At 42.0% G+C, this 23,465-nt stretch overlaps 1 protein-coding gene across 1 annotated transcript in view; it reads right to left on the bottom strand.

Annotated features, from left to right (window-relative positions):
* LOC111862326 (mucin-2) overlaps window positions 1-23,465 on the bottom strand; it is a 65,788-nt gene that overhangs the window by 2,383 nt on the left and 39,940 nt on the right. Inside the window, exons 3-9 of the mRNA XM_023847620.2 lie at window positions 18,310-19,953; window positions 17,312-17,401; window positions 15,571-15,783; window positions 9,760-9,836; window positions 6,723-6,823; window positions 658-926; window positions 135-289 (exon numbers count right to left, since the gene is read on the bottom strand). Of these exons, the coding sequence (XP_023703388.1) occupies window positions 135-289; window positions 658-926; window positions 6,723-6,823; window positions 9,760-9,836; window positions 15,571-15,783; window positions 17,312-17,401; window positions 18,310-19,953 (2,549 nt within the window). The remainder of the gene's footprint in view (window positions 1-134; window positions 290-657; window positions 927-6,722; window positions 6,824-9,759; window positions 9,837-15,570; window positions 15,784-17,311; window positions 17,402-18,309; window positions 19,954-23,465) is intronic.

Below are 23,465 nucleotides of genomic sequence, written 5' to 3'. Positions count from 1 at the left end.
TCTAAAGGGAGAGATCCCAGTCCCCCTTCCGGCACTCACCAATTAATAAAAAAATTATGTTCAATTGCCTTTATAAACTCATCTCAGAAGGTGCATGATAATGCTAAAACACTTTCTCAATCCTCATTGCTCACCTCACATGAATCAAAGCCACCTTTCTTCCAGCCTGCACAAATGAATATCTCAGGAATGTGTTCAATATATCCTGCAGAACGGTACATAGTTTCACAGACAGAGTTGTTTATTACTGGTACAGACACTTCCTGAAGCACACTGGGCAGAGGTCCATCTGAAAGTGAAGGAATATCATAATATGTTTCATATTCATAAAAGGTTTTCAGTGACAGCATTTTTCTTACACTGATAATACAATAACTGCTAAAAGCAATATCCTCCAACTTAAAACATAGTTCACCCAGTGTGTAACCAATTCAGCAGCATACCTTGAAGTTCACCTGTGATTAGATGAATATTCTGGATTTTAATCTACAAAGCCCCTAAAATATGGGCATTATTTCCATAAAATTTCTGTCTTTAATGTCCATTGAAATATAAATCACACACACATTTAGATCTGAGAAACATGACAGTCATAGTCCTCTACTGATTCACTGTGCATAGGTTGGAGGTTGGAGGTAGGTTCATACTGGCACTCACCCTCGTATAAGCGGCCCCAGCCTGTAACATATGCCGTGTGACCCACGAAGTTGGTGTCATCATGAGGCACACAAATTGGCAAGATATTTGGTTGGAATGTCACTGGCTCATAGAAGCGCAGCAGGGCCAAGTCATACTCAAATGTCCGGGCATCAAACTGCGGATGTGATGCCACAATCTGCACACGCCTCTCCTGGTAGCCATAAGGCTCCTCCTCGGAGCTGAGATCATGCTCTCCAAGCCGCAGCAATAGGTCACTAGGGGGCACACTGCCACATAAAGGTAAAGGCAAATGTGAAAAAAATTCTAGATATCTGCACTAGATTTCTCTGAAGAATGAGCCTTTGGTAATTCTGTGACAGGAGAATACGTCAGTCCTGAGTCCCTCTGGACTATGTGATGATGTGAAAATTTATGTCTTTGCCAGTCAAACTCTAATTAACCAGGCCATATCCAGGTTTTTACTGCCTTAGCTCTTTCAGATAGACACAAAGTATTAACATCACAGCATTTTCAAACAAAATCTTGTGAGACAGTTGGTAAATATGATACAAAATGAAAACTTTGAACCAGCCCACTTAGCACTGGAATTTAGGGAGCACACCAAACAATGTTATCTAAAATTTGAACCCCACTCTTGGCATTGCTGCTTCTCTAATTTATGTTACCTTCAATGGTAGTTGACCCTGACAGTTGGCTCATTACCCATCCAAGGGATCTTATCATATTGGCAAAATTGTGTGTCTTATAAGTGACTGTGAATAGGGACAAACCAGAGAAGCATGAAAGAAAAGAGATTTCATACTAGTTAACAATAATTACAACATTTCACGAATTAAGATGGAATCCTTTAATTGTTTAGAAAATGTAGTTACAAAATTTTCTCAAAAAGTAATTGGCATTTGAGTTCAATAAATTTGACCAGAAACTGTTTCTAATTACTTACTTACTTACTTACTTACTTATTTACTTACTCATGGATCTGAGCCCTTCTGGAGGAGCTGCCAATTCTGCAGCTACTCAAGAATTTCCCAGCATTTTATGGAACGCGAAGGTTCATGACCATGTTCACAAGAGCCCTCCACTGGTCCCTCTCCTGAGCCAGATCTATCCAATCCATACCATACCATCCTATCTCTCTAAGATCCATTTTAATATTGTCCACCCACCTATGCCTTGGTCTTCCCTGTGGTCTCTTTCCTTCTGGCTTTCCCACCAATATCCTATACTCATTCCTTGTCTCCTTCATTCATGCTACATGACCTGCTCACCTCATCCTCCTTGACTTGATCATTCTAATTATACTTGGAGAAGAGTACAAGTTATGAAGCTACTCATTATGCAGTTTTCTCCAACCTCCTGTCACTTCATCTCTCTTCAGTCCAAATAGTCTCCTCAATACCCTGTTCTCGAACACCCTAGGTCTATGTTCCTCCCTTAATGCCAGAGACCAAGTTTCACACTCATACAGAACCACAGGCAAAATTAGAGTTTTGTATATTCTAAGTTTTATGTTTTTGGACAACAGATGAGAAGACAAAAGGTTCTGGAGTGAATGATAGCAAGCATTACCTGAGTTCAGTAGCCTCTTAATTTCCTCCTGAATCAGGTTTCGATCTGTTATCGTTGTTCCCAAATATCTGAACTGTGACACCTTTTCAAAACATCTGTTTCCTATCTTTATGTCATGATTTTGCCCTGCATTTTGGTGATGAGACAGTAACATATACTTAGTTTTCTCTGTGTTTACTTCTAGACCAACCTCTTTACTTGTGTCAGTTGAAGTCTGTGTGTTTTTCTTTATGGTATCTACATTATCACCCAGTAGATTCACATCATCAACATAGACCAACAGCTGATGTGTCCTATTTAGTTTCAGTCCCACCTGGCTTCCCTGGACCTTCCTAATTGCATATTCTAAGGCAAAGCTGAAAAGGAGTGGCAATAAAGCATCTCCTTGTTTTAGACCATTCTGGATAGGAAATTTATCAGACAAATATTTACCTACATGGACTTTACTATATGTTTCGTTTAAACGCATTTTAATCAACTTAACTAGTTTCATGGGTATCCCAAACTCTGTCAGAATATTGTACAATACTTCCCTCCTAACTGAATCGTAGGCTTTCTTGAAGTCCATGAATAGCTGATGTACTGTCTCATCGTACTCCCATTTTTTCTCCAATATCTGACGAATGCAAAAGATCTGATGTGTAGTTGATCTGTTATGTCGAAACCCACACTGATGATCCCCGATAATTTCACCTATATATGGACTTAACCTTGAAAGAAGAATATTGGACAAAATTTTATATGAAGTTGATAGAAGTGATATCCCCGATAATTACTACAGTCAGTTCTATCACCCTTCTTGTGAACTGGTACAATAATAGACCCCTTCCACTGATCAGGCAAATTTTCCTTATGCCAAATAGAAGTAATTAGATTGTAGATCTAAGAACATAATATTTCTCCTCCTGCTTGAATAAGTTCTGCCGGAATTTGATCACTACCTGGCGATTTATACCGTTACAATTTTGCAATAGCAATGCCAACCTGAAAAGGGCTAGGATCAGGTATTAACGGCTCAGCTGTATGGATTTCTGTCTGCCTAAAAGCACTGACCCTATGTACATTTAATAACTGAGAGAAGTAGTTTCTCCACCTATTCAAAATGTTGTGGGAATCTGCAAGCAGATCACCATTCTCACCCTTCACTAAGCTACTGCTAGGCTGGTAACCCCTCTTAAAGTAATTTATTCCTCTATACAGGCCTCTAATATTCTTGTTCTTACTGTTCATTGCAAGCTCATCAATTTTGTCTTTCAGATATTCCCTCTTTTTGTTCTTGAAATGCCTGCTGGTTTCGCATCTTATATTGTTCAGATTATCCCTATGTATTTCACTTGGATCCTGTAACCATTGCAATTTGGCCTGCTTTCTTTGATCTAATAATTTTGAGCATCCTTCATCAAACCATGGCTTATGCTTCTTTGGTTCACAATAACCTAGACTTCTCTTTGGCAGACATTTTTATATTCTCTCTAATAGTTTCCCAAGCATCCACCTCAGTTTCCAAGTTTTCCAAAGCTGTGAAGCTATTTGAGATTTCAACACAATACTGCCCTTTACTCTCTACCTCATTTAATTTCTTGAGATTGTACCTCTCCATACGAACTCTGTGTGTTGTTTGTTTGCCCACTGCCAGTCTTTCCCTAAACTTTGCCACCACCAGGTGGTGGTCAGTATCATAATCTGCTGCCCTGAATGATCGGACATCAAGTATACTTGAGTGCCATCTCATATTTATCAAAATATGGTCTATTTGATTGTGTATCTTCCCATCAGGAGATGTCCAAGTAAATTTATGGATGTTACGATGTGGGAACATTGTACTTTTGACAGTAAGACTTTTTGATGTGGCAAAGTTTACAACTCTAACTCCATTATCATTACTAACTTCATGCAAACTCTCATTCCCAATTGTTGGTTTGAAAATGTCTTCCATCCCTACTTTGGCATTGAAATCTCCTAACAAAATTTTCATAGGGTACTTTGGGAATTTATCAAATACATGTTCTAGTTCCTCATAGAATCTATCCTTTATGTCATCAATCTTATCTTCTGTTGGGGCATGAACATTCATAACAATCATATCACACCAGCGACCTTTTAGTATTATATGTGATATCCTATCGCTAACGAATTCTACCCTCTTAACTGCTGATATGTTTCTCTTATGTACGAAGAAACCTGTACCTAATTCATGATTCTCTTTTCCCTTTCCATAGAAAAATGTATAGTCTCCTTCTGGTGCGATGCCACCTCCATCCCATCTGACCTCCTGTACTCCCACTAAATCTAACTTATATTTTAAGATTTCTTCTGCCACTGCCATGAGCGAACCTGCCCTATACAAACTTTGTACATTCCAAGTGCCAAATCTCATATCCATTTTCATTAGCTTAGGTCGTTTATCCAAATAATTTGTCCAGGTCCAAGACTTTGTGTTAATTTTCATAACACAGTTCTTCTTTACGGTGAGGAGTTGTTAGCCCCATGACCAACCCCAAAGCTGGAGGGCCACCCCTTGTCGGCTGTCCGCAACTGCTTATTCAATATATTCGCAGCTTCCCTCCAAAACTGGAGTGTGTCTCCTCCATCCGCAACCTGAGGATGCGCCATGCCGTGGTGACAGGGACCCACCCAACATGGTCTAATTATGCACACTATTAAGAAATTAGAAGAAATAGCTATTTACATTTGCATAATTTTTCCCATACAAAATATTTTCCAAATTTATTGAGAGGTTTGGATGGTGAAATATAGTGGCAAAAGAAATAGCTGATTTGTGCACCCAAAATACATAAATCTGCACATCACTGGCATGCCTTATTTTATTCTTTAGGATAGAATGAGTGCATAAGTTGGCAAACTGTTTCTTCGTCATTTATTTCCTCTTTGCTAAATGAAGCTGAAATTTGTGCTAGCTACAGTAAAGTCCATGTATGTAAATATCCATCCAACAGATTTCCTTGAAAGAATAATTCAAAACAAGGAGATGCTTTACAGTTGTTGCTTCTAAACTTCTCCCTAGAATCATTAGCAATGTCCAAAAACTGAGAAGGAATTTTACCTGAATGCAACACATCTGCTTCTGGCGTATGCTGATACTAACTTTTTGGGTGAAAACATATAGGCCATAATATCATGAAGAAATATACATACTCTATTAGACACTACTAAAGAGGTTGGACAAGAAGCATATGCAGAGAAAAATTAGAAATACATGTGTATGTTCATGCATTTTTATCACATGAATTTAGGGCAGAATCATAATGTAAAAGTGCTGAATGAATCCCTTAAAAATGTGACAAAATCCAAATTCAATGAGCATTGATGATTCAAAATATCATTCACAAAGAAATCAAAGACCAGACTGAATTTGGGGGATGATTCCTATTATTCAGCTCAGAAATTTGGTCTTTCTTTCTCCTCTATAAAAATATGAAGATTAAAATATAACAACTATTGTTTTACCTGTTGTGAGATTTGGGGTTCTCAATGCAGTAGTTATGAAGATTTTTCCCATCTGGAGTATAACACTGTGTAGTCCATGGAAAGTTATGGGACATTTAGGAGGAATGTGTCGCCTCCACCGTCAGGTTGAATAATAAGCCAAGCAAGAAACCAGCATGAAGCAGGTAGCAAACAAGGCATCAAAGCTCTACTTGCCATTTGCTTTATGCTGTTTTCTTGCTTGAGTTATTCTTTTACCCTGAAGATGGAGGTATCATGGCCCTCCAAAACATCACTTGACTTTCAATGGACTACATGGCGTTATATCCCAGAAAACAGAGCTCTTCAATTAAACTTGTTATTTTATATGGATCTGAAACTTAGTCATCTTAAAATGAGATTGTTAGGGTTTGAGAAAAGGGTGTTAAGAAGAATGTCTGAACCTAAGAGAAGGGAAGGGGGAGGAAGCTGGAGAAAACTGCATATTCAGGAGCTTCAGAATTTGTACTCCCCTCAAATATTATTAGGATGAAGATGAAATGGGCATAGCATGTAGCACACATGGAGGAAATAGAAATGTACACGTAGCTTGTCAGAAAACTGAAATGTGAGAGATCACTATCAGACCTAGGCAGAGGTGAGAAAATAATACTAAAATAGATCTTAATGAAGCAGGATGTAAGACTATGGATTAAATTCATCTTGTATGGGAAAGAATCGGTCACATACGCCTTAACAATACACATACAGTAATGCAGTTGACCTCAGCAACTCTCATAGCAGTCTGACCAACACACACTGCAAGCACAGGTTTGTGAGACTACCCAGTTCTTGGGGAGACAAATTTCTGTGGCCTCCATAAAATAACAGGGCTGCACATCTTGACCAAAGACAGCTGACAAAAGTTAGGAAATCAAATTCATCAAAATTGACTCTGATAAGTGTCACACCTGTTAAAAACATATAATTACAAAGGACTGTATTGAAGAAAAGAAATAATTTGTTTGTAGGTAGGCCAATATGCCATATGTCAGTTGTATACTCACTTCTCAACACAGTGCGCCGCTGTGATGGCCCAGTTCTCGTTGAGGAGTGCAGCGCCGCATTTGTGCAGATATGTGGAGGTGCGCCATTGTCGTAGAGAGATCTGTTGGCAAAAGGCAGAACTACTGAGTGATTACCTTGTCACTGAGGTGTAATTTTTTATATCAATATAAGTCTGAAATGACCAGATATCTTGAAACTACAGTTTCAGTATACATTTTATAAGTTCAACACCATACATGAAATATAAGAAATATATTAGATTTCATTTTCAGATCAGATTATGAGTAGAATGTTGGAAGAGTATCAGATCACCACAGCCTGTGTAGTGTACCAAGAATATTAATAAATAATAACCATCAGGAAATTATCATGCACAGAGAAGTAGTACCTGATAGAAAGAGGATAATTTTGAAGCAGAATTAATGAAGAACGTGAATTAAAGTATTTGTTATCAATTTTAAAGTATCATCTCATTATTAAGAATCTGAGAAATGTACAGGACATAATGGACATAATAAAGACTGTTGGTTTAATAGTTCAAACCAAATGCAAGCGGAGTGAGCTGAAATTACTAATTCCATGGTACACGATTTAATCTTGGAAAGTTGTAAGCCAGATATTTTCCTCAATGCCACTGGGAGAGCACCCACTGGACAGGGGAACGATGGGGCCAAAGTCTGCATAATCTGAACATTGTAGAATCTGCTGAGAATCTAACCTCTATTCCTGAATCACCCACTCTGTAGTCTAGACACTCTCCCAGTCTCCATGACCATAACCTGCATACATACCCACAATCATCAAGTCCATCTGCCCCACGGTTTCTCCCAAACAGCACATCGTAGTACAAATTGGTAAAGGCATAAGATTTTCCTCTTGGAGGGAAAAGCCAAGAAAACTGTCAATTTTGCTGCCATTTTCAGGGATTTGGTGTCAAATCCAACTTATTTCCCACTTACATCCTCTGTAAAAAATGCATTGGGCTAGTGGTAACAAGGCGTTCTTGACGAAATCTGGATCTGGTAACAGTGGGGTGGTGACAAAAATGAAATCGAAGAGTCCATTGAAAGTCAAACGACGTTTCGGAGGAAAATATCGCCTCCGTCTTCAGGGTCGAATAAGCTGAGTAAAATACCAGCATGAAAGCAAGGCAAGACAAGGAAACCCCAGACTATATCCAGCCATTGTGAGATAAGGGAGAAAAGAGGGAATGAGATGAAGGTACAAAGTGGATAAAAGGACAGAAGAAACAGAGGTGAGGGAGCTGTTTTAACTAAAAGGAAGGAGGAAGGAAATGATGACATGGACTAAAGATGGGGGGGGGAAACACTGGAGAAAGAAGGGAAGAACACAAATGCAGGAGAGGTGTATGTGAAAAGATGAAAGAAATAATTCTCCCTCATAAAATTTGGATGATAATATAGGTAACCATCATGAACAACAGAAACAGTCCTTGAAATTGTAGGCAGATTTTTCTGCAGGGGCACATTAGTTTTAAAGTGAGCCTACATTTGACTGTGACAGTATCCCAATAGTGAAAACAATAACAAAGATTTCTTGACTTAACAGATCTCTGGGTCTCCTTACTCAGTGTCCTCGGAGGAGGTAACAGAACACCAGACCAGCAGTTCTCAACAGTTTAATATTTATTGACCGATTAGACTGTAACAAAGACCTAGGCTTTGCAGTCTTACTTTGTACTCTATTAACGTTAGTCTATAAATCAATTCATACTAGCACGTCTAAAGAAGTTAACTGATAAAACAAATATTAAAAATTTAAGACTGAATTTCTTCCAAGTAATATGTACATAAAAATACAATTCGTACTTACTCACGGCACTGAGCCCTTCTTGAAGAGCCACCAATTCTGCAGCTACTCAAGAATTTCCCGGCATTCTATGTAACCCGAATGTTCATTACCGTGCTCACAAGAGCCCTCCACTGGTCCCTATCCTGAGCCAGATCAATCCAATCCATACCATCCCATTCTATCTCTCTAAGATCCATTTTAATATTGTCCGCCCACCTACGCCTTGGTCTTCCCAGTGGTCTCTTTCCTTCTGGAATATACAATTCATACCTCATAGAAAACACATTAGGTCTCCGCTATACAATCAATCGGCTAATACTTTTTAGGTAAACGATCGCTGTTTGTTTGAGAACAATGTGGAATATGCAAATATATTCTGTGGGAATACTGCAGAGTTTTAGTATCTTAAAGCAAAGTTATCTCTGCAACAGACCTAGGAGGCCCATAGGGTTGTGAGATGTCGAGGCTCTCATATTTTCTAGACAATCGGCTGACATATTGCGGTAAATTTGTCAGCCTTACGCGCCTGCCGGCCGCCAGGAAGACTGCTGGTACTTATTTCTTTTAGAGGCTGAGTCGACCCCAGACCAATAGTGTAGCTATAAGGATTAAGTAAACTGAAAATCCCGTGACCTCATCGGGAATCGAGCCCGTGACCTTCCGGCTTGTAGCACAGTGCCTCAACCAACTACGCTACAGCGTGCCCCCCTATGTTAAAGCAGGCGATACATGTTAGAATCACTGGGCTTTAAACGGTTATGTATTGTGTCGATAAAACAGAATATATCATAAGCACGCAGACTATTCAAAGTCGATTTTTTTATCACAACTTTTTAAATCGTCGATAATTTCATCTATCAGTCATTGCGGTCTCCCAAGGACTTAGAGTTCATAACCTGGCTCTGTCCCTCCATTTCTTAGGGATACAATGGCCGACCCGAAACTCCGTCTCCTCTTTATTATAATTCTGATGATCACACCATTAGCCAACTCAAAAGAGAAAAGAAGAAGTATAGCAATGTTCAACACAAACCATTTAATCGCTAGAAGAGGAGAAAATAGAAGGAAACCAAAAATGTAAGGCATTTCATATGTCATATAACGCTAACTGCAAATTGGAAACCGGCATCAATTCAGCCGTGAACTTGCTATTGAGAAAAATTGTAATAGAGCCCATTCAGTACGAAGCAATGTGTATAAAGGAAACCAGAAATTAGTACCCACCTGCCATGGCCACTTGCCAAACGAAGATTTTTCTCCACCCACGACACGGGATTCAGGAAACAGTCGGCGGCCGCACACTGAAAGGATGAGCAGTGTCGTGTTAATGGAAGCTGTCCTCATCCCTTCGCGAGGCATGGGAGTCATTAAACTACTACCATTCAGATGAACTACATGAATTCGAAAGGAAAGGCCATGCCCAGACAGCGGAGGAGGAAGATCACCAAGCCTGAATAAACTGTTCCGGTGGGCCTCTGAGGCAGGACTGCGCGATGCGATGCAGACTTGCGAATTTCCGCGACAACGTCCAGCAGTGCTAAGTAAAGTCTCAACCTGTATCAGTGTGCCTTCACAAACACTGCCGACACTTGCCGGGCCACGTCACAATTTTGCGGCTCCTGGTTTTCGGGTTTGGCGCCACGTCATTGTCGAGATGCTCCTACAGCAGAGCAGTAAGTCATAACACCATGCCACTGGCCTTGCTGGTACGCTGACCGGCTACACCAATCCCATTTACCGTGTAACGAATGGTTTAATATCCGCTCGCTTCGTCGAATTTCTATCGTTTCCTCTCTAGCTTCTCAGTGACAGACATGAAAACAAGCTTCGCTTACGCCTCCTTTTTCTTAAACGGGAAAATTTTTTCGTTGTACGAAATCAGTGGTAATTTAAACAAAGGAAATATGGTTTTAGGTGTATAGAAAAGGTACTCCTAATAAAAGAAAACGGTAAAGCTATCCTGTAACGAGCTGTGGAGACCCATAAGGTTGTAAGACGTCGAGGCTCCAACATTTTCTAGACAACCGGCTCACAGATGGCGGTGAGGTTGTCAGCCTTACGCGCCGGCCGCCCTTTAGCCCCAGGAAAATTTCTGTTAACCATTTCTGTTAGAGGATGAGGAGACCCGAGGATCATAGTGCGGCTGGAAGGATTACGTCAAGTGCAAAAAGTCCAGTTATCTAATCGGGAATCTAACCCGCGACCTCGCGACTTGTAGCATACTCAACCAACTACACTACCGCGTGCCCCTAAAGCAAAGGTGAAGTTGTCAATGTGCTTAAATAATTGAGCACCACACCACTAAAACAAATGAGGGAGTGGATGTATAGATGCACATTTTCTTGACCTCGGCACTACATGGAGGCAAGTTGTCAGTTTCACGCTCCGGCAGCTTTACTCCTGTGGAAAGATCTCCCGGTACCCATTCGATAGGAGGCTGAGTGAGCTCAGAGCTGGTCTGGACGCTGTGAAGGGGAGAAAAATCTCTGGCTCCTGCCGGGAATCGAACCCAGACCATCCACCCCGTAGCCCGTTTCTATAAATATAAGGAACATTAGTTCATTATTAACTATAAAGCCAACGTGATTACCTCAGCCAAATTTCCCTTTGGCGCTACAGCCCCAAAATGGGCCTTGGCCTACCTCCATGAAACTCTGTTTCACTTCGGTTTACTAGATTTTAGACATTCGGTAGGACTCATTGTGAGGGCCATCAGCTCGTCGCAAGGTCTCTACCTGTACACGAACACAGAAAGAAACACACATACAAACACTAAATATCCATGAACTGAGAGGGATTCGAACCCACGACCCCGGCTTCCGAGCGAGCGAAAGCAGTACATGCCTTAGATCGTTCGGCTACCGTGACCGGCCCTCAGCCAGATATGTGTTTCTATTTGTAATCAAAGAATATGAAGACAAACGCAGAACGTTAATTGCAATCCACGCATTTGGAAAATGTGTATTACAAACTGGAGTACAAGTTGGCGCTCATGTTAGCAAAGTATGCAGATTTAAGTTAGTGGGTTGGATATTGGCAAAATTTCTTGGACAAAGAGTCAGCTTATCACCAGACCTCAACCCGCATAACGGAATGCAAACTCACGCCTGGTACATGATTCGAATCCGTGATGACAGAGTCCGAGCTGTCACAGGCAGTGAGTACCTGGCTACTGAGATCGGTAAGAGGTGTTGTTTGGAATAACTGAACGGTACCTTCCAACACTCAAGAGCAAGAGACGTCATGTTCTAAAAACTTTTCTTTTTCTGCTCGATGTCTCCAGATAAACTTCTCAATAATATCTCTGAACAAGCCAGAAATTCCCATTCTAATATCTACTCTAATGCATCAAAAATCGCATTATTCAGTCTGTTATTATGATCAGTATTCTGGTCATCTGAACTACAACACCGTACAACCTATACATCGGCACCAGGCGCTACACATAACGAGAAACTTGTCATAAGACAATGCCGATGCATTGCACCAAATATGATTCGACTTTGAGGCTAAAATCGAGAATGAGAGCAAGGCTAAAGACGTTATAGAAAAATAAAATCCGGGTACCAACAGACTGTTTCTGTCTTCAGGGCAGTATGTTCCTACTAAACGTCGGCAATCACGTACCACAGTTTTTTACTCAGTGGCCTGTAGTCCGCAAGCGAACTATACCGACCGAGCGACCACCGCTTGTCGGCGAAGTTAGTGCCAACTTTAGCGGATAGAGGGTATCGCGTGGTCAGTGCAACGAATCCCCACGGCCGATAATTTCGGTTTTCTAGGCCGGAGCCGCTATTTCCTTGAAATAGTTCAATTATCCTCGCGAGGCTGAGTGGATCCCGTTACAGAGCCACTACTTCTCAGAAAATCTGGTAGTGCCGGGAATCGAACCCGGTACCTCCGGCTCTGTAGCCATTAGCTCTGACCACTGGACCACAGAGGAGGTCCGTACCAGATTATATGGTGTCAAAAGTCAGAATACCACATTATCCATCACTACTGTGAAGACCTCACATCTCATGTAGACCTGCTGTGTCATTTTGTGATTTAGATTGTCCACTGTTCAAAACCCGCTGCCGTGGCTCCGAGACAGAATAACACTTTCCAACAAATAATAATAAATATCTAAGTACCGGCTTATTTGTCAAACAAAGACAAACACGTTGATTTCAACAGAAGAACAATTACCGTATTTACGCATGTATAGGCCGCACATTTTTTGTCAAAAATTCAAGAGGAAAACTGGGGTGCGGCTTATATTCGAGTTATTTTCGCTAGTTGCGAACTTAGGAATGTTAAACGTTGCCAAATTTCGGAATAATTTCTACTCCTGAAATAATATTCCAAGAAAATTATTTTTTCTATAATTTGTCTGAAAATTGTGCTGCGGCATATACACGCACGCGGCCTATACATGCGTAATTACGGTATTCTTCGATTAGTCTTAACAGAATGTTTAGGTTAACTGGAGCGATAGCAATGCCGACTGTTGTGGAACGATGCAGCCACCTGGCAGCTAGCCTTGGAACCATCTGATGAGGTCAATGTTTCTGGACCCTGGTTCGATGCAGAAGTAGATCTGTTCAGGATATTTTAACCCTTCGATCACCTTGTTGCACATAATGTTCGTCGTTTAATTTGATAAATCTCTTATCGAGCAGGTTGGATCAGCAATGAAGGGTCTGGTTTTGTTCGGCTTAATTCGTGGTCGAAGAATCCATTCTAATTCAAGATTCATGATTTCCCTCAGCCCGTAAAGAAGAGTGCCAGGATATAAATTTATCATGCTGATTCTCCTTCAATTCTTGTTTCTATTTTGTCACACATACAGACCTGTCTTATTATTCATCGTTACGTAACTTTGTAGTTTGCAAAGCGTAATTAAATAACTTAAGAATGATAGGGTAATTAACGAACGTGTGTCAATTTCTTCCACTGCAGTAACAACTGACTGTAACTAACTCATAATTCAGACATGCAGAACTCGCTCCTGCATGCAGATCAGCATATAGCAAGGTGTTACCACTAGAAGACAGCACAATCAGAGCAAGAACGCATGTTCTCAATTCTTAAAAATAAATACGTTAACAGTAGGCGAGGTTTTCATCTTTATCTGCGCCATGCAACTGTGACAGCATCAATTAGGGACCGACGTGATTCAGTAAATAAGCAAAAATGTAATGTAAACTCTTTATTTCATTAAAAAAATTGTCTTCTGGCTCGTAACTTTGAGTAGTTTCGAAAGAGATCAAAGTTTCGGAGAAATATAGCGCCTCCATTGTCGAGGTCGAAGACGAAGGCGTCTTTTCTGAAAAGAATGGAAGTTTTCCTAATTACACGTCGTTACAACCAAGATGACCGTACACTTTACAGTCACAGCTGCGAGAATATCAAATCCAATCTTTTAACGTCACACTTAATAAAGATGAAGGTTAACATGCGTTGTGATTATGTGCCAAGCACCACCACGTATATAAGAGCGGGGAGGGGGAGTGATTTCACGAAACGACCGCTATACGAAGTGAGGAGAATTTCCGAGCACTCATTAAACAGGAGGCTGGGTGTGTCCCAGAGCCGATCTGAGCATGACGGCGAAAAGAGAGATCCATATTCCAGTAATCGATTGAATTCTGTTTATCCAGTCATTTTACTGACTGAGCTACATCCCCTCAACATAATTAGAAGACCGTAAGGTAAAGACAGAGTTGTCCCTGTGCTTAAATAATTAAGCATTACGCCAACAAGGCGTATGGGAAATGGATTTATTTTCTTGACTTCGGCACTGGTTGGAGATGAGTGGTCAGCTTCATTACATGGTCCTATTGAATAGGAGGCTGGGTGGACCCCAGAGCCGGTCTGGACGACGTGGAGAAATGAAAATTTTTACCCCCACCGGGAATTGAACACCGACCCCTCGGTCGTCCAGCTATACCGACTACGCTAACCCGGCTCCTATTAGAAGACCGTTTGACTTACAAACAACCACAGTCATCACGAAAACCCCTGTTTCCCACTTGTAAGATGAGCGTATAGAGAAACATGCATTAGAATTACGCGGCGGTTTTCCACAATAAAACTACAGAATAAACCAAGATATACTAAAGTTTATTTATTTTTCGTTTATTTAGTGATGCTATCAGCAGCTACGGCTGCATAGTGTCGAAATTATGACGATAGTAAATAAATATTTGGAATAGATCTAGAAGGAAATGGTCTTGACTTAATTTGGGGCACTACCTCGGAATGTGCTTGGAGAGACTGAGAAAAGCACGAAAGGCCTCATGCAGGATAAACGATATCCCATCCGAGATCTGAAACGCCCATCTCCAGAATAAAATTCGGAATTGTAGCCGGTGAAGCCAACTTGATTGGTATCTCGCGGCGGTTCTCTAAGTCTGCCTCTGCTGCAGGTTATAATTGCATCGTACACTGCGTGACGTCGCGTATCCCGTGGATGCGGCAGCAGCGGCTGCGCTACGTTCACACTATCGGGTCTGTTGAATGGCACTCACATTACGCGCACTGCAAAATTTTGATGAGAAGTGGTTACTAAATTTTATTTTTATAACTGACTAACCAGAAGCAGCTGGGTTACCTCTGTCGGTATAGTGAGGGCTAAGGGCTGGATAGCAGGAGTTCGATTCCGGGGGGAGAAAGAGGTTTTTCTCTACTCCACAGCTTCCAGACCAGCACTGGGCCTACCCAGCCTCCTATCCAAATGGTACCTGGGGTTCTTTCTCTGGGGGGGTTAAGAATGATGGTGCTGTACCTCTATTCCTCCATAAGTCTCCAGAGAGCGATGATTAACCAGAGCTCTTCACTGGCCAATGGCCTAATACAAAGGCATTATTATGAAAGCGGTCCAATCAGATATAATACATACATACATACATAGACACATACATAAGGAGCGGCCTAACTGGTGGCCCTTTCACCGCGACCTATAGTGATCTATTATGCATACTCCTCTATTTTAACCCTTCAACAATCCTACACTTCGAATGAAGTGCACATTCAAGCTTAGTCTATTCTTACCTTGCCTAAAGTCGGTGGTGTTGAGATCAATATCCAGTGTGGTGTTCGCCGCCAAGGCGTCTTCACTTGCCACTTCCGGGACAAAGGTTGTCGAAATCGTAATTTCCGGTCGCAACTTCGTCGTCGTACTAGTTGTTGGTGTGGTAGTAATTATAGGTGGTGGTGCAGTGGTGACATCTGGCGGCGTATCCGGGAATCTTGAGGTCGATGTTCCTACGTCAGAGAGGCCAGTGGTATTATAATGCGATGAATACGAAATTTCATCAAAATTACTCATTCCGTGAATGTGCATAAATAAATAATTGTGACGTGCAGAGGACAGAATGACGTTCTATGACTACAGAGAAGAGTCACACTGTCGTCGGTAAGAACGTGAAATCCTTGAACTTGGAACCTCTGTTTCCTTAGCAGCTACAATGAAATTCACGGCTGACAATAAATCTAATCTCATTTAAAGAACAGAAATTCTGGAAAGAACTAATGGCCTACTTTCCTTCGATATGACATAGACGGCATAGAAAACGCAGCAATTTGGAGGGCAACACGAAAAGCAAGATGGTCTCATACGCCCCAATAAGAACCTCCATCTGGGAAGGCGCTTTAATCCATTTGGTACTTCGTTTCTTGTCATGCCACTTATCACAGTTTGTTTTCCAGTTCAGAGGGAGAATATGTACCTGGAATTCAAGCCGCCCGGTTGCCAGTCTCAGCTCTTTAATCCGTCAGCTGCCTCGACTCATAAGACCAAGAATTTTCATTTGTCAACGTCATGTATGTGTAGCCTCTTCTCCTTTGGTCTACATTACTAATTGCTGCATCCAGGGAAGAATACGGGTAAAACAGCCCTACATTACAGCTGATAATATGGAATATTATAAGTAAAGTGGCCCATATAATTCTAAAGTAATGAATTTGTCGAGTCTATTATAAACCTAAAGTACTATATGCCAAGACAAATCTAAACAGTAAGGAAGCTAAAAATGCCTTTTTAAATTTATAACGAAATTCATAAAAGTAAGGGTAAAATTATCCTTGTAACAGACCGTGGAGGCCCATAGGGTTGTGAGACGTCGAGGTTCCCACATTTTCCAGATACTCGGCTAGCAGATGGAGGTGAAGTTGTCAGCCTTAAGCACCGGCCGCCCTTTGCCCCTAGGAAGATCCCTTGTATTCATTTCTGTTAGAGGCTGAGTCGACCTCAGGGCCATAGAGCGGCTGGAAGGATTGGGTCAATTGAAAAATCAAATCACCTCAAAAGGAATCGAACCCGTGACCTTCTAGCTTGTAGCATAGTGACCCAACGAACCATGCTACCGCTAACGAAACTCATATTCAAGAATATTGATAATCATAATTTCTTAGTCGCGTTTTATAGATCGGAATTTTCAAGGTCGGAGCTTTACTAAACCATGTCTATCAATGTTTCGTTTCCATTTTCTAACAGTTTAAGATCGGTTAGCACAAAACAAAATGGTTTGCTCCAAAACTGTACGCTTGTATATAAACTGTAACCATAACACAATGCATCCATCTTTCTAACTTCTGAACCATCTCTGAGAATATGTAACCATTGGATAATGGCATAGATTGTTGCATGATTCTTCGATTTTTACTAGGCTCAATTTTAATATACGATGCCAACTAAAATCTTCATGCTATAATTTCGTTGAATTCAGTAATTTTCTTCCCTGAGGTTGCCTACTTTACGTAAGACGTACATGACGACAGTCTACCCGCTTACCTAGATTCGAAGTGCTATCAACAGATGGCGGGTGCGTGGTTACTGGTATCTGGATCCAGCCGTCTGATGTGGTGGTCGCAGTGGTCGCCTCTGTTGGTGAATAATTACACAATTACCGGATGTTAGTTTGTTTCTTTCTGATGCATTATCTCTGCATTAATTAGCAGACGTCACTGTAGCGGGCGCAGGTCGGTTGCGCTTACTGAGATGAAAACAGAGTAATGACTTCATTAACACAGGGAATTCTCGAACTAATGACACGGAACCCACGATCGTTATATACGTCTGTTGCAAAACTCTGTTCTACAGATTACGTGCAATGGAATACAGTACCATTTACACCATTGGTTCTTGACCACTTCCGTCTCCCTGATATAAGTACTGCATGCTTCCTGTCTATCCCAGGAAATATCTTACTTACTTACTTCATCCGTTCCTCTTGTACCTTTACCGTGTCGAGTTTCTTTTTTTCATTTTGATCATTTTAGAGATGGTATGACTCCTTGGACGAGTGATCAGCTCGTCGCAAGGCCTCTGCCTAAACACAGGAGAACACAAACATAGAATAAACACATACGCATACCAAACATCCATAACTTGGGCGGGATTCGAAGCCACGATCCCGGCTTCCGAGCGAGCGAAGACATTACATGCCTTAGACCGCTCGGCTACCGTGACCGGCCAGGAAATATCAATGTCCTAAATACTCTGCATGAAACCCAAATCCGGTAGCCAGAACTCAAACTCCCTTTTTAAGAATAATTTCAGTAGTCGTCTAATCGTTACCAAGAGGCATTGCTATCAGAGATCTCTCGAAATACTTGACTTGGTTTCACAGTTTGTGATAACAAACAGTTACGCTTGCTGCCCCTAATCCCACTCAAACAAATTCAATATACTGGCACCTGAAATATATCTAAAACATATATTACATACCGCATGCGCATGCGTAAGACATATGTAGATATATCAGCATTCAGTAGACTTGACGGTCTGACCTGTTCCTGGCGGTTCCTGCAGCATTGTCCACGTGATCAGCGATGGCGGTGCAGGCGTCGTTGTGGTCGTTGTCTCCACCGGACTTTCAGTTGTCTTAATTGTTGGTCTCTTTGTCGGTTTCCGACTTGTTGTAGGTAGAGGTTTCTTCGTGGTGGTCACTGCAGGTGGCCTAGGTTGGGTAACCGGAGGTGCCCTTGTAGGGATTACAGAAGAGGTTGTGTGGATCACAGGTTTTGTTTCAGTTGTTTGAGGTTTCGTTTGAGGCAGAGGTCTTCTTGTGGTTGCTTCAGGTTTCGCTTGAGGCACAGATACTGTGATTGTACCTTGAGGTTTAGTCTGAGTGACAGGTCTTCTTGTGGTTGCTTCAGGTTTCGCTTGAGGCACAGATACTGTGATTGTACCTTGAGGTTTAGTCTGAGTGACAGGTCTTCTTGTGGTTGCTTCAGGTTTCGCTTGAGGCACAGATACTGTGATTGTACCTTGAGGTTTAGTCTGAGTGACAGGTCTTCTTGTGGTTGCTTCAGGTTTCGCTTGAGGCACAGATACTGTGATTGTATCTGGAGGTTTAGTCTGAGTAACAGGTCTTCTTGTGGGTGTTTCGGGAGGTTTAGCCTGAGTAACTGGTTTTTTTGTCGTGGTCCTATGTGGTGTCATTTGGATTGTAGGCTTTCTTGTGGTGTAATCAATGGGTGCTGCTTGTGTCCCAGTCTTTGCTGTGGTTGAGTCTGTCTGGGTTACAAATTTTCTTGTAGTAGTTTCCAGTGGTACTGTTATCCTTTGTGTGGTGTCCTGCGTTGAAGGTTTTCTTGTCGTTGTCTGTTCTGTTGCAGGTTTTCCTATTGTTGCAGAAGAACTTGTCTGAATTATAGGTTTCCTAGTAGTAGTTTCGGCTAACGATATTGGTTTTTTTGTGGATGTTCCAGATGGATTTGTATGTTGGGTCGCTGGTTTCCTCGTCGTGACTCCAGATGGCTTTATCTGTGTCACTGGCCTTCTAGTCGTTGATTGTATAATCGTTGTCTGTGTTACAGGTTTTGGAGTCGTAGTTTTTGGAGGTTTAGTTGGTTCTGTCACTGGTCTCCTAGATGTCTCAGAAGTCGCCGTCGAAATAGCAGGTTTTCTGGTGGTTTCCGAAGGTTGTATCGCTGCAACAGAGTCTGTCGTAAATGGTTTAACGCTAGGTTTTGTCGAACTTTCTTTTGTCGTGATAGTAAACGTCGTATTCTCTTTCGTCACAGTAGGTTCAGTCATTGTTAGTTTTACGGTCGTTAAACTCGATGTAGGTTTCTTCTCTGGCACAATAGGTTTCTTCGTTGGCAATATGACGGGCTTGATTGGCTTGGCAATAGGTTGATCATCGTCCTCAACCTTATTATCACTGTCCTGTATCGACTGGAAAGTTGATAAGTAATACTTGGACTCGGTCGTCGTGGTAACGGGCAACACATTGTTATCCTCTGTGTTTTCAACGTAAGACACGTTTTCCTGTTGCAGCTGGCAGCAACTCCCGAAGTAGAATCTGTCTATACAGGTTCCTAGGTGCGTACCATTTGCCTTCATACAAGCGAAGGCAAACATACACACTCCTGTCTCTCCAGTCCGTCGACTCACACAAGGAAGATGCCTGATATTGCGACCAGACCCTGCAAAATAAAGTGTAATTTGTTCTTAAGCAAGGAAATGAGGGAGAATCAAAAAGTTTACTGTTAAAGCGAAGGGGATGGAATGCACAGAAATGTACTATGTACTATCCGTGGCGAAAGTTGCAAAAGGTTGAGATAGATTAGCGTGCAGTTGTCGGCAGTGGAGGTGATGTATGATGGCAGTGCCCCTTGCAATGTCTCCTTCACAAACAACCTTTGTCTATTTTAAATGGGTTTCTTACTTTAAAATGATAACGTATAAATGAATGTTATCTTGTTTAATGTGTGTGTGTACAGACCGGCAGTCTTTCGGGTGTGGCTATGTTAATTTTTTAAAATATCCTTTTTCTTAAGAATCATGCCTGAATTCTGGAAAATTTCTAATCTTTGTGTGAATATAAAAGGACTCGTGTAGAAGCTGATCACTGTCAGAACAATCGTCACTATAATATTGTCGCGTTACCTATTCTGTTGCCTGGCCAGGAACACTTTCTTTCATATTAACCTTCCCACTTTCTTCTGTATGTGAGCTACTTCGCAATTGAACATGTATAAATTAATTCGTCCTCTCTTGACTCTCGATGCTGTACGATTTTGATCACGTATACATACACAGCCTAAATTGTGGGGAGAAGGGGATTCCTTATGAGTGTAGAGAAAGGGGGGGGGAATCTAATTGCCTTGACAGGACAAATGAGAGATTAGTTGCTCCACGCTGCAGAATTGGTAGCCAATCAAATTCTTGTCTCCATTTGTACGAGGTTTGCAGAAGGCTTTGCCAGTTAGCTAAGCTGTAATTAAGAAGTTCTTATGTAAAGCTATCAGTAATTCATTTATTTTATCTTCATCTTTATATAAAAGGTAAAGTTGTCCCTGTCCTCAACGAATTAAGCGCTACGCCAAGAAGGAGTATGGGGGAGTGGATGTATAGATCTACATTTTCTTGACCTCGGCACTAGTTGGAGGTGAGTGGTCAGCTTCACGCCCCTGCCGCTTTACCCCCGAAGAAAGAGCACTCGGTGAGCATTGGATAGGAGGTTGAGTGGACCCCAGAGCCAGTCTGGACAATTTTGAGAAGAGAAAATTCTTGACCCTACCGGGACTCGAACTCCGACCCCTCAGTCGTCCAGCCCGTAGCCGGTCGCTATACTGACTACGCTGCAATTCATCTTTATATAAGTTACATAAATTAAGGATAGCCAATCGTATTGTTTGGGGGGACATTGATTCCTGCTGTCTTATGTTTGTTCTGTTTATTCTTCTGCCGTGAAGATGGAGGTAATACGTTCCTCCGAAACGTAGGTAAACTTCCACCACACAATAATTTGTCACACCCTAGCAGACTGTACTCTTCAGCAAAGAATGTAATTGGGAAATACCGCAGGACATTTCTCTGCACTTGTTGTTCTTTCATTGAAATTTGGTAAAGTTATTAGGTCCGCAAAGCTCTTTATTTGCATAGTTACACTTTTTTTTTCCCCTTGGCACTACAGTCCCAGTGGGCCTAGGCCTACCTCCATGAACTTATCTGTTCACTTCGGTTTTTCTAGATCTTACACATTCGGCAGGACTCCTTGGGCGGGCGATCAGCTCGTCGCAAGGTCTCTACTTGCACACAAACACAGAAAAACGCACACACACAAATTAAACATCCATGCCCTGAGTGGGATTCGAACCCACGATCCCGATTTCCAAGCGAGCGAAGACAGTACATGCCTTAGACTGCTCGGCTACCGTGACCGGCATAGTTACACTTACAGAACTTAAATATTATATATACGATAAATCTGCTCATTGTTAACTTCAATATCAGTTAAGGGCGCCAAGGATTGCTGAACTAAATTGAAGTGTCTTACGCATAATATTATTCATATTCTTTCGTTAACCATGTCCACACACAAAGAAACTCTCTTAACGGCATAACATTACTTATTTATGACTTCTGTAAAATTAAAATTAGCGATCAGAGGACGTTTCCGCCGATCCTTCGCGTTCCGCGGAACAAAGTTTGAGAAGGCCGCGCCACAGCTTAAGCGGTTAGCCGCTGGCTACCCTCCGCGGCGGCCCGGATTCGAGCCCGGGTTTGGTCAACTGGGATTTGTGGTAGACAAAGTGGCGCTGAGGCAGGTTTTCTCCGAGTACTTCGGTTTCCCCTACGAATATTCATTTCATCAAATTCTCCATCATCATAATCACCCGGGGCAGGTACAATAGGCCAATCAGTGGCCGACGTGCCGAGTGGACCCAGTTCGACTCCACCCCCCACTAGGCGAATTTAAAAAATAATATTTAACGTCGGACAGAATACGAATTTACGTAAACGATTTAGTTAACTGTAGTACCCGCCAACAAATTCAAGTCGAGGACAGTATTTCCGTCATTTAGCAGAACACGAGTCCTGGATTATACAGAGCGTTCAATCAAGGAGGAAAATTCGCAACACCGTTGACCCAGTCCAATATTCCTCACAGATTGTTGTTGTGACTGCAACTGTAACGGCGTGCGTTTATCAGCGCTATTGACTCATGCTGCTATCAGCAGTTATAGTAGCAATCTGTGAGGAATGTTGGGCCGGGTCAGCGGTGTTGCGAAGTTTCCTCCTTAACTGAACGCATTGTATAAGGACGAACAAACAAAAACACTCACACAGTGAAAAGACCGACTACGAGGATAGATTCCTCCAATAATTTCTTGATTTTCCACACATCCTGACCAGCTGTGTGGGCTGTCCAGCCTCTTAAACCATGGTTACCGCAGACTCTTGAGCTGTCATAGTGTAGTCGGTATAGCGACTGGCTACGGGCTGGACGACCGAGGGGTCGGGGTTCGAGTCGCGGTAGGCTCAAGAATTTTCTCTTCTACACATCATCCAGACTGGCTCTGGGGCCAACCCAGCTTCCTATTCAATGGGTGCCGGAGGTTCTTTCCCCGAGGTAAAGCTGCAGGGGCTTGGAGCTGAACACTCACCTCCAACTAGTGCCGATTTCAAGAAAATATGGCTCTATATATGCATTCCCCCATACGCCTTCACAGTGTAGTGCACAGGGGCAACCTTACCTCATATCCATCTTGTACCGAGGTTCGGGAAATATTCCCGCTATCCGTCTTCATGGGCGGTGCTGAGGTGAATAAACAGTTGTGTATAAGAGTGCAGAGAAACTGCAGGAGACAGTGTAAGAAGGAACCTCAGGAATCAGGAAGGCGGCCAATAACGGTACTACACACTTTGCGGGCTGACAGATAGGGAGATACAATTGGTAGGCCGCACTGAGTCAGTAGGTGTCCTTGTAATACACAGTTAAAAGGCGCGGACTATGCGACACACGTAACATTTGTCTTCCTTAAGCGTGTGTGGGAATGGGCCTGTAATGAAGAGCGCCATTGCTTCAATAAACTACCAAAATATGAACGCCTTATTTAGGCTACTGTCACATAGTAACATCCTGAGATACGCCATGTAGTCCAATGAAAGTCAACAGACTACTATGTCTTCAGCACCTAAGGGGCTCTAA

The sequence above is a fragment of the Cryptotermes secundus genome, unplaced genomic scaffold, assembly GCF_002891405.2.
Source record: "Cryptotermes secundus unplaced genomic scaffold, Csec_1.0 scaffold674, whole genome shotgun sequence".
In the NCBI taxonomy this organism is placed as follows: domain Eukaryota; kingdom Metazoa; phylum Arthropoda; class Insecta; order Blattodea; family Kalotermitidae; genus Cryptotermes; species Cryptotermes secundus.
This window is presented reverse-complemented; position numbering and strand designations above follow the sequence as displayed.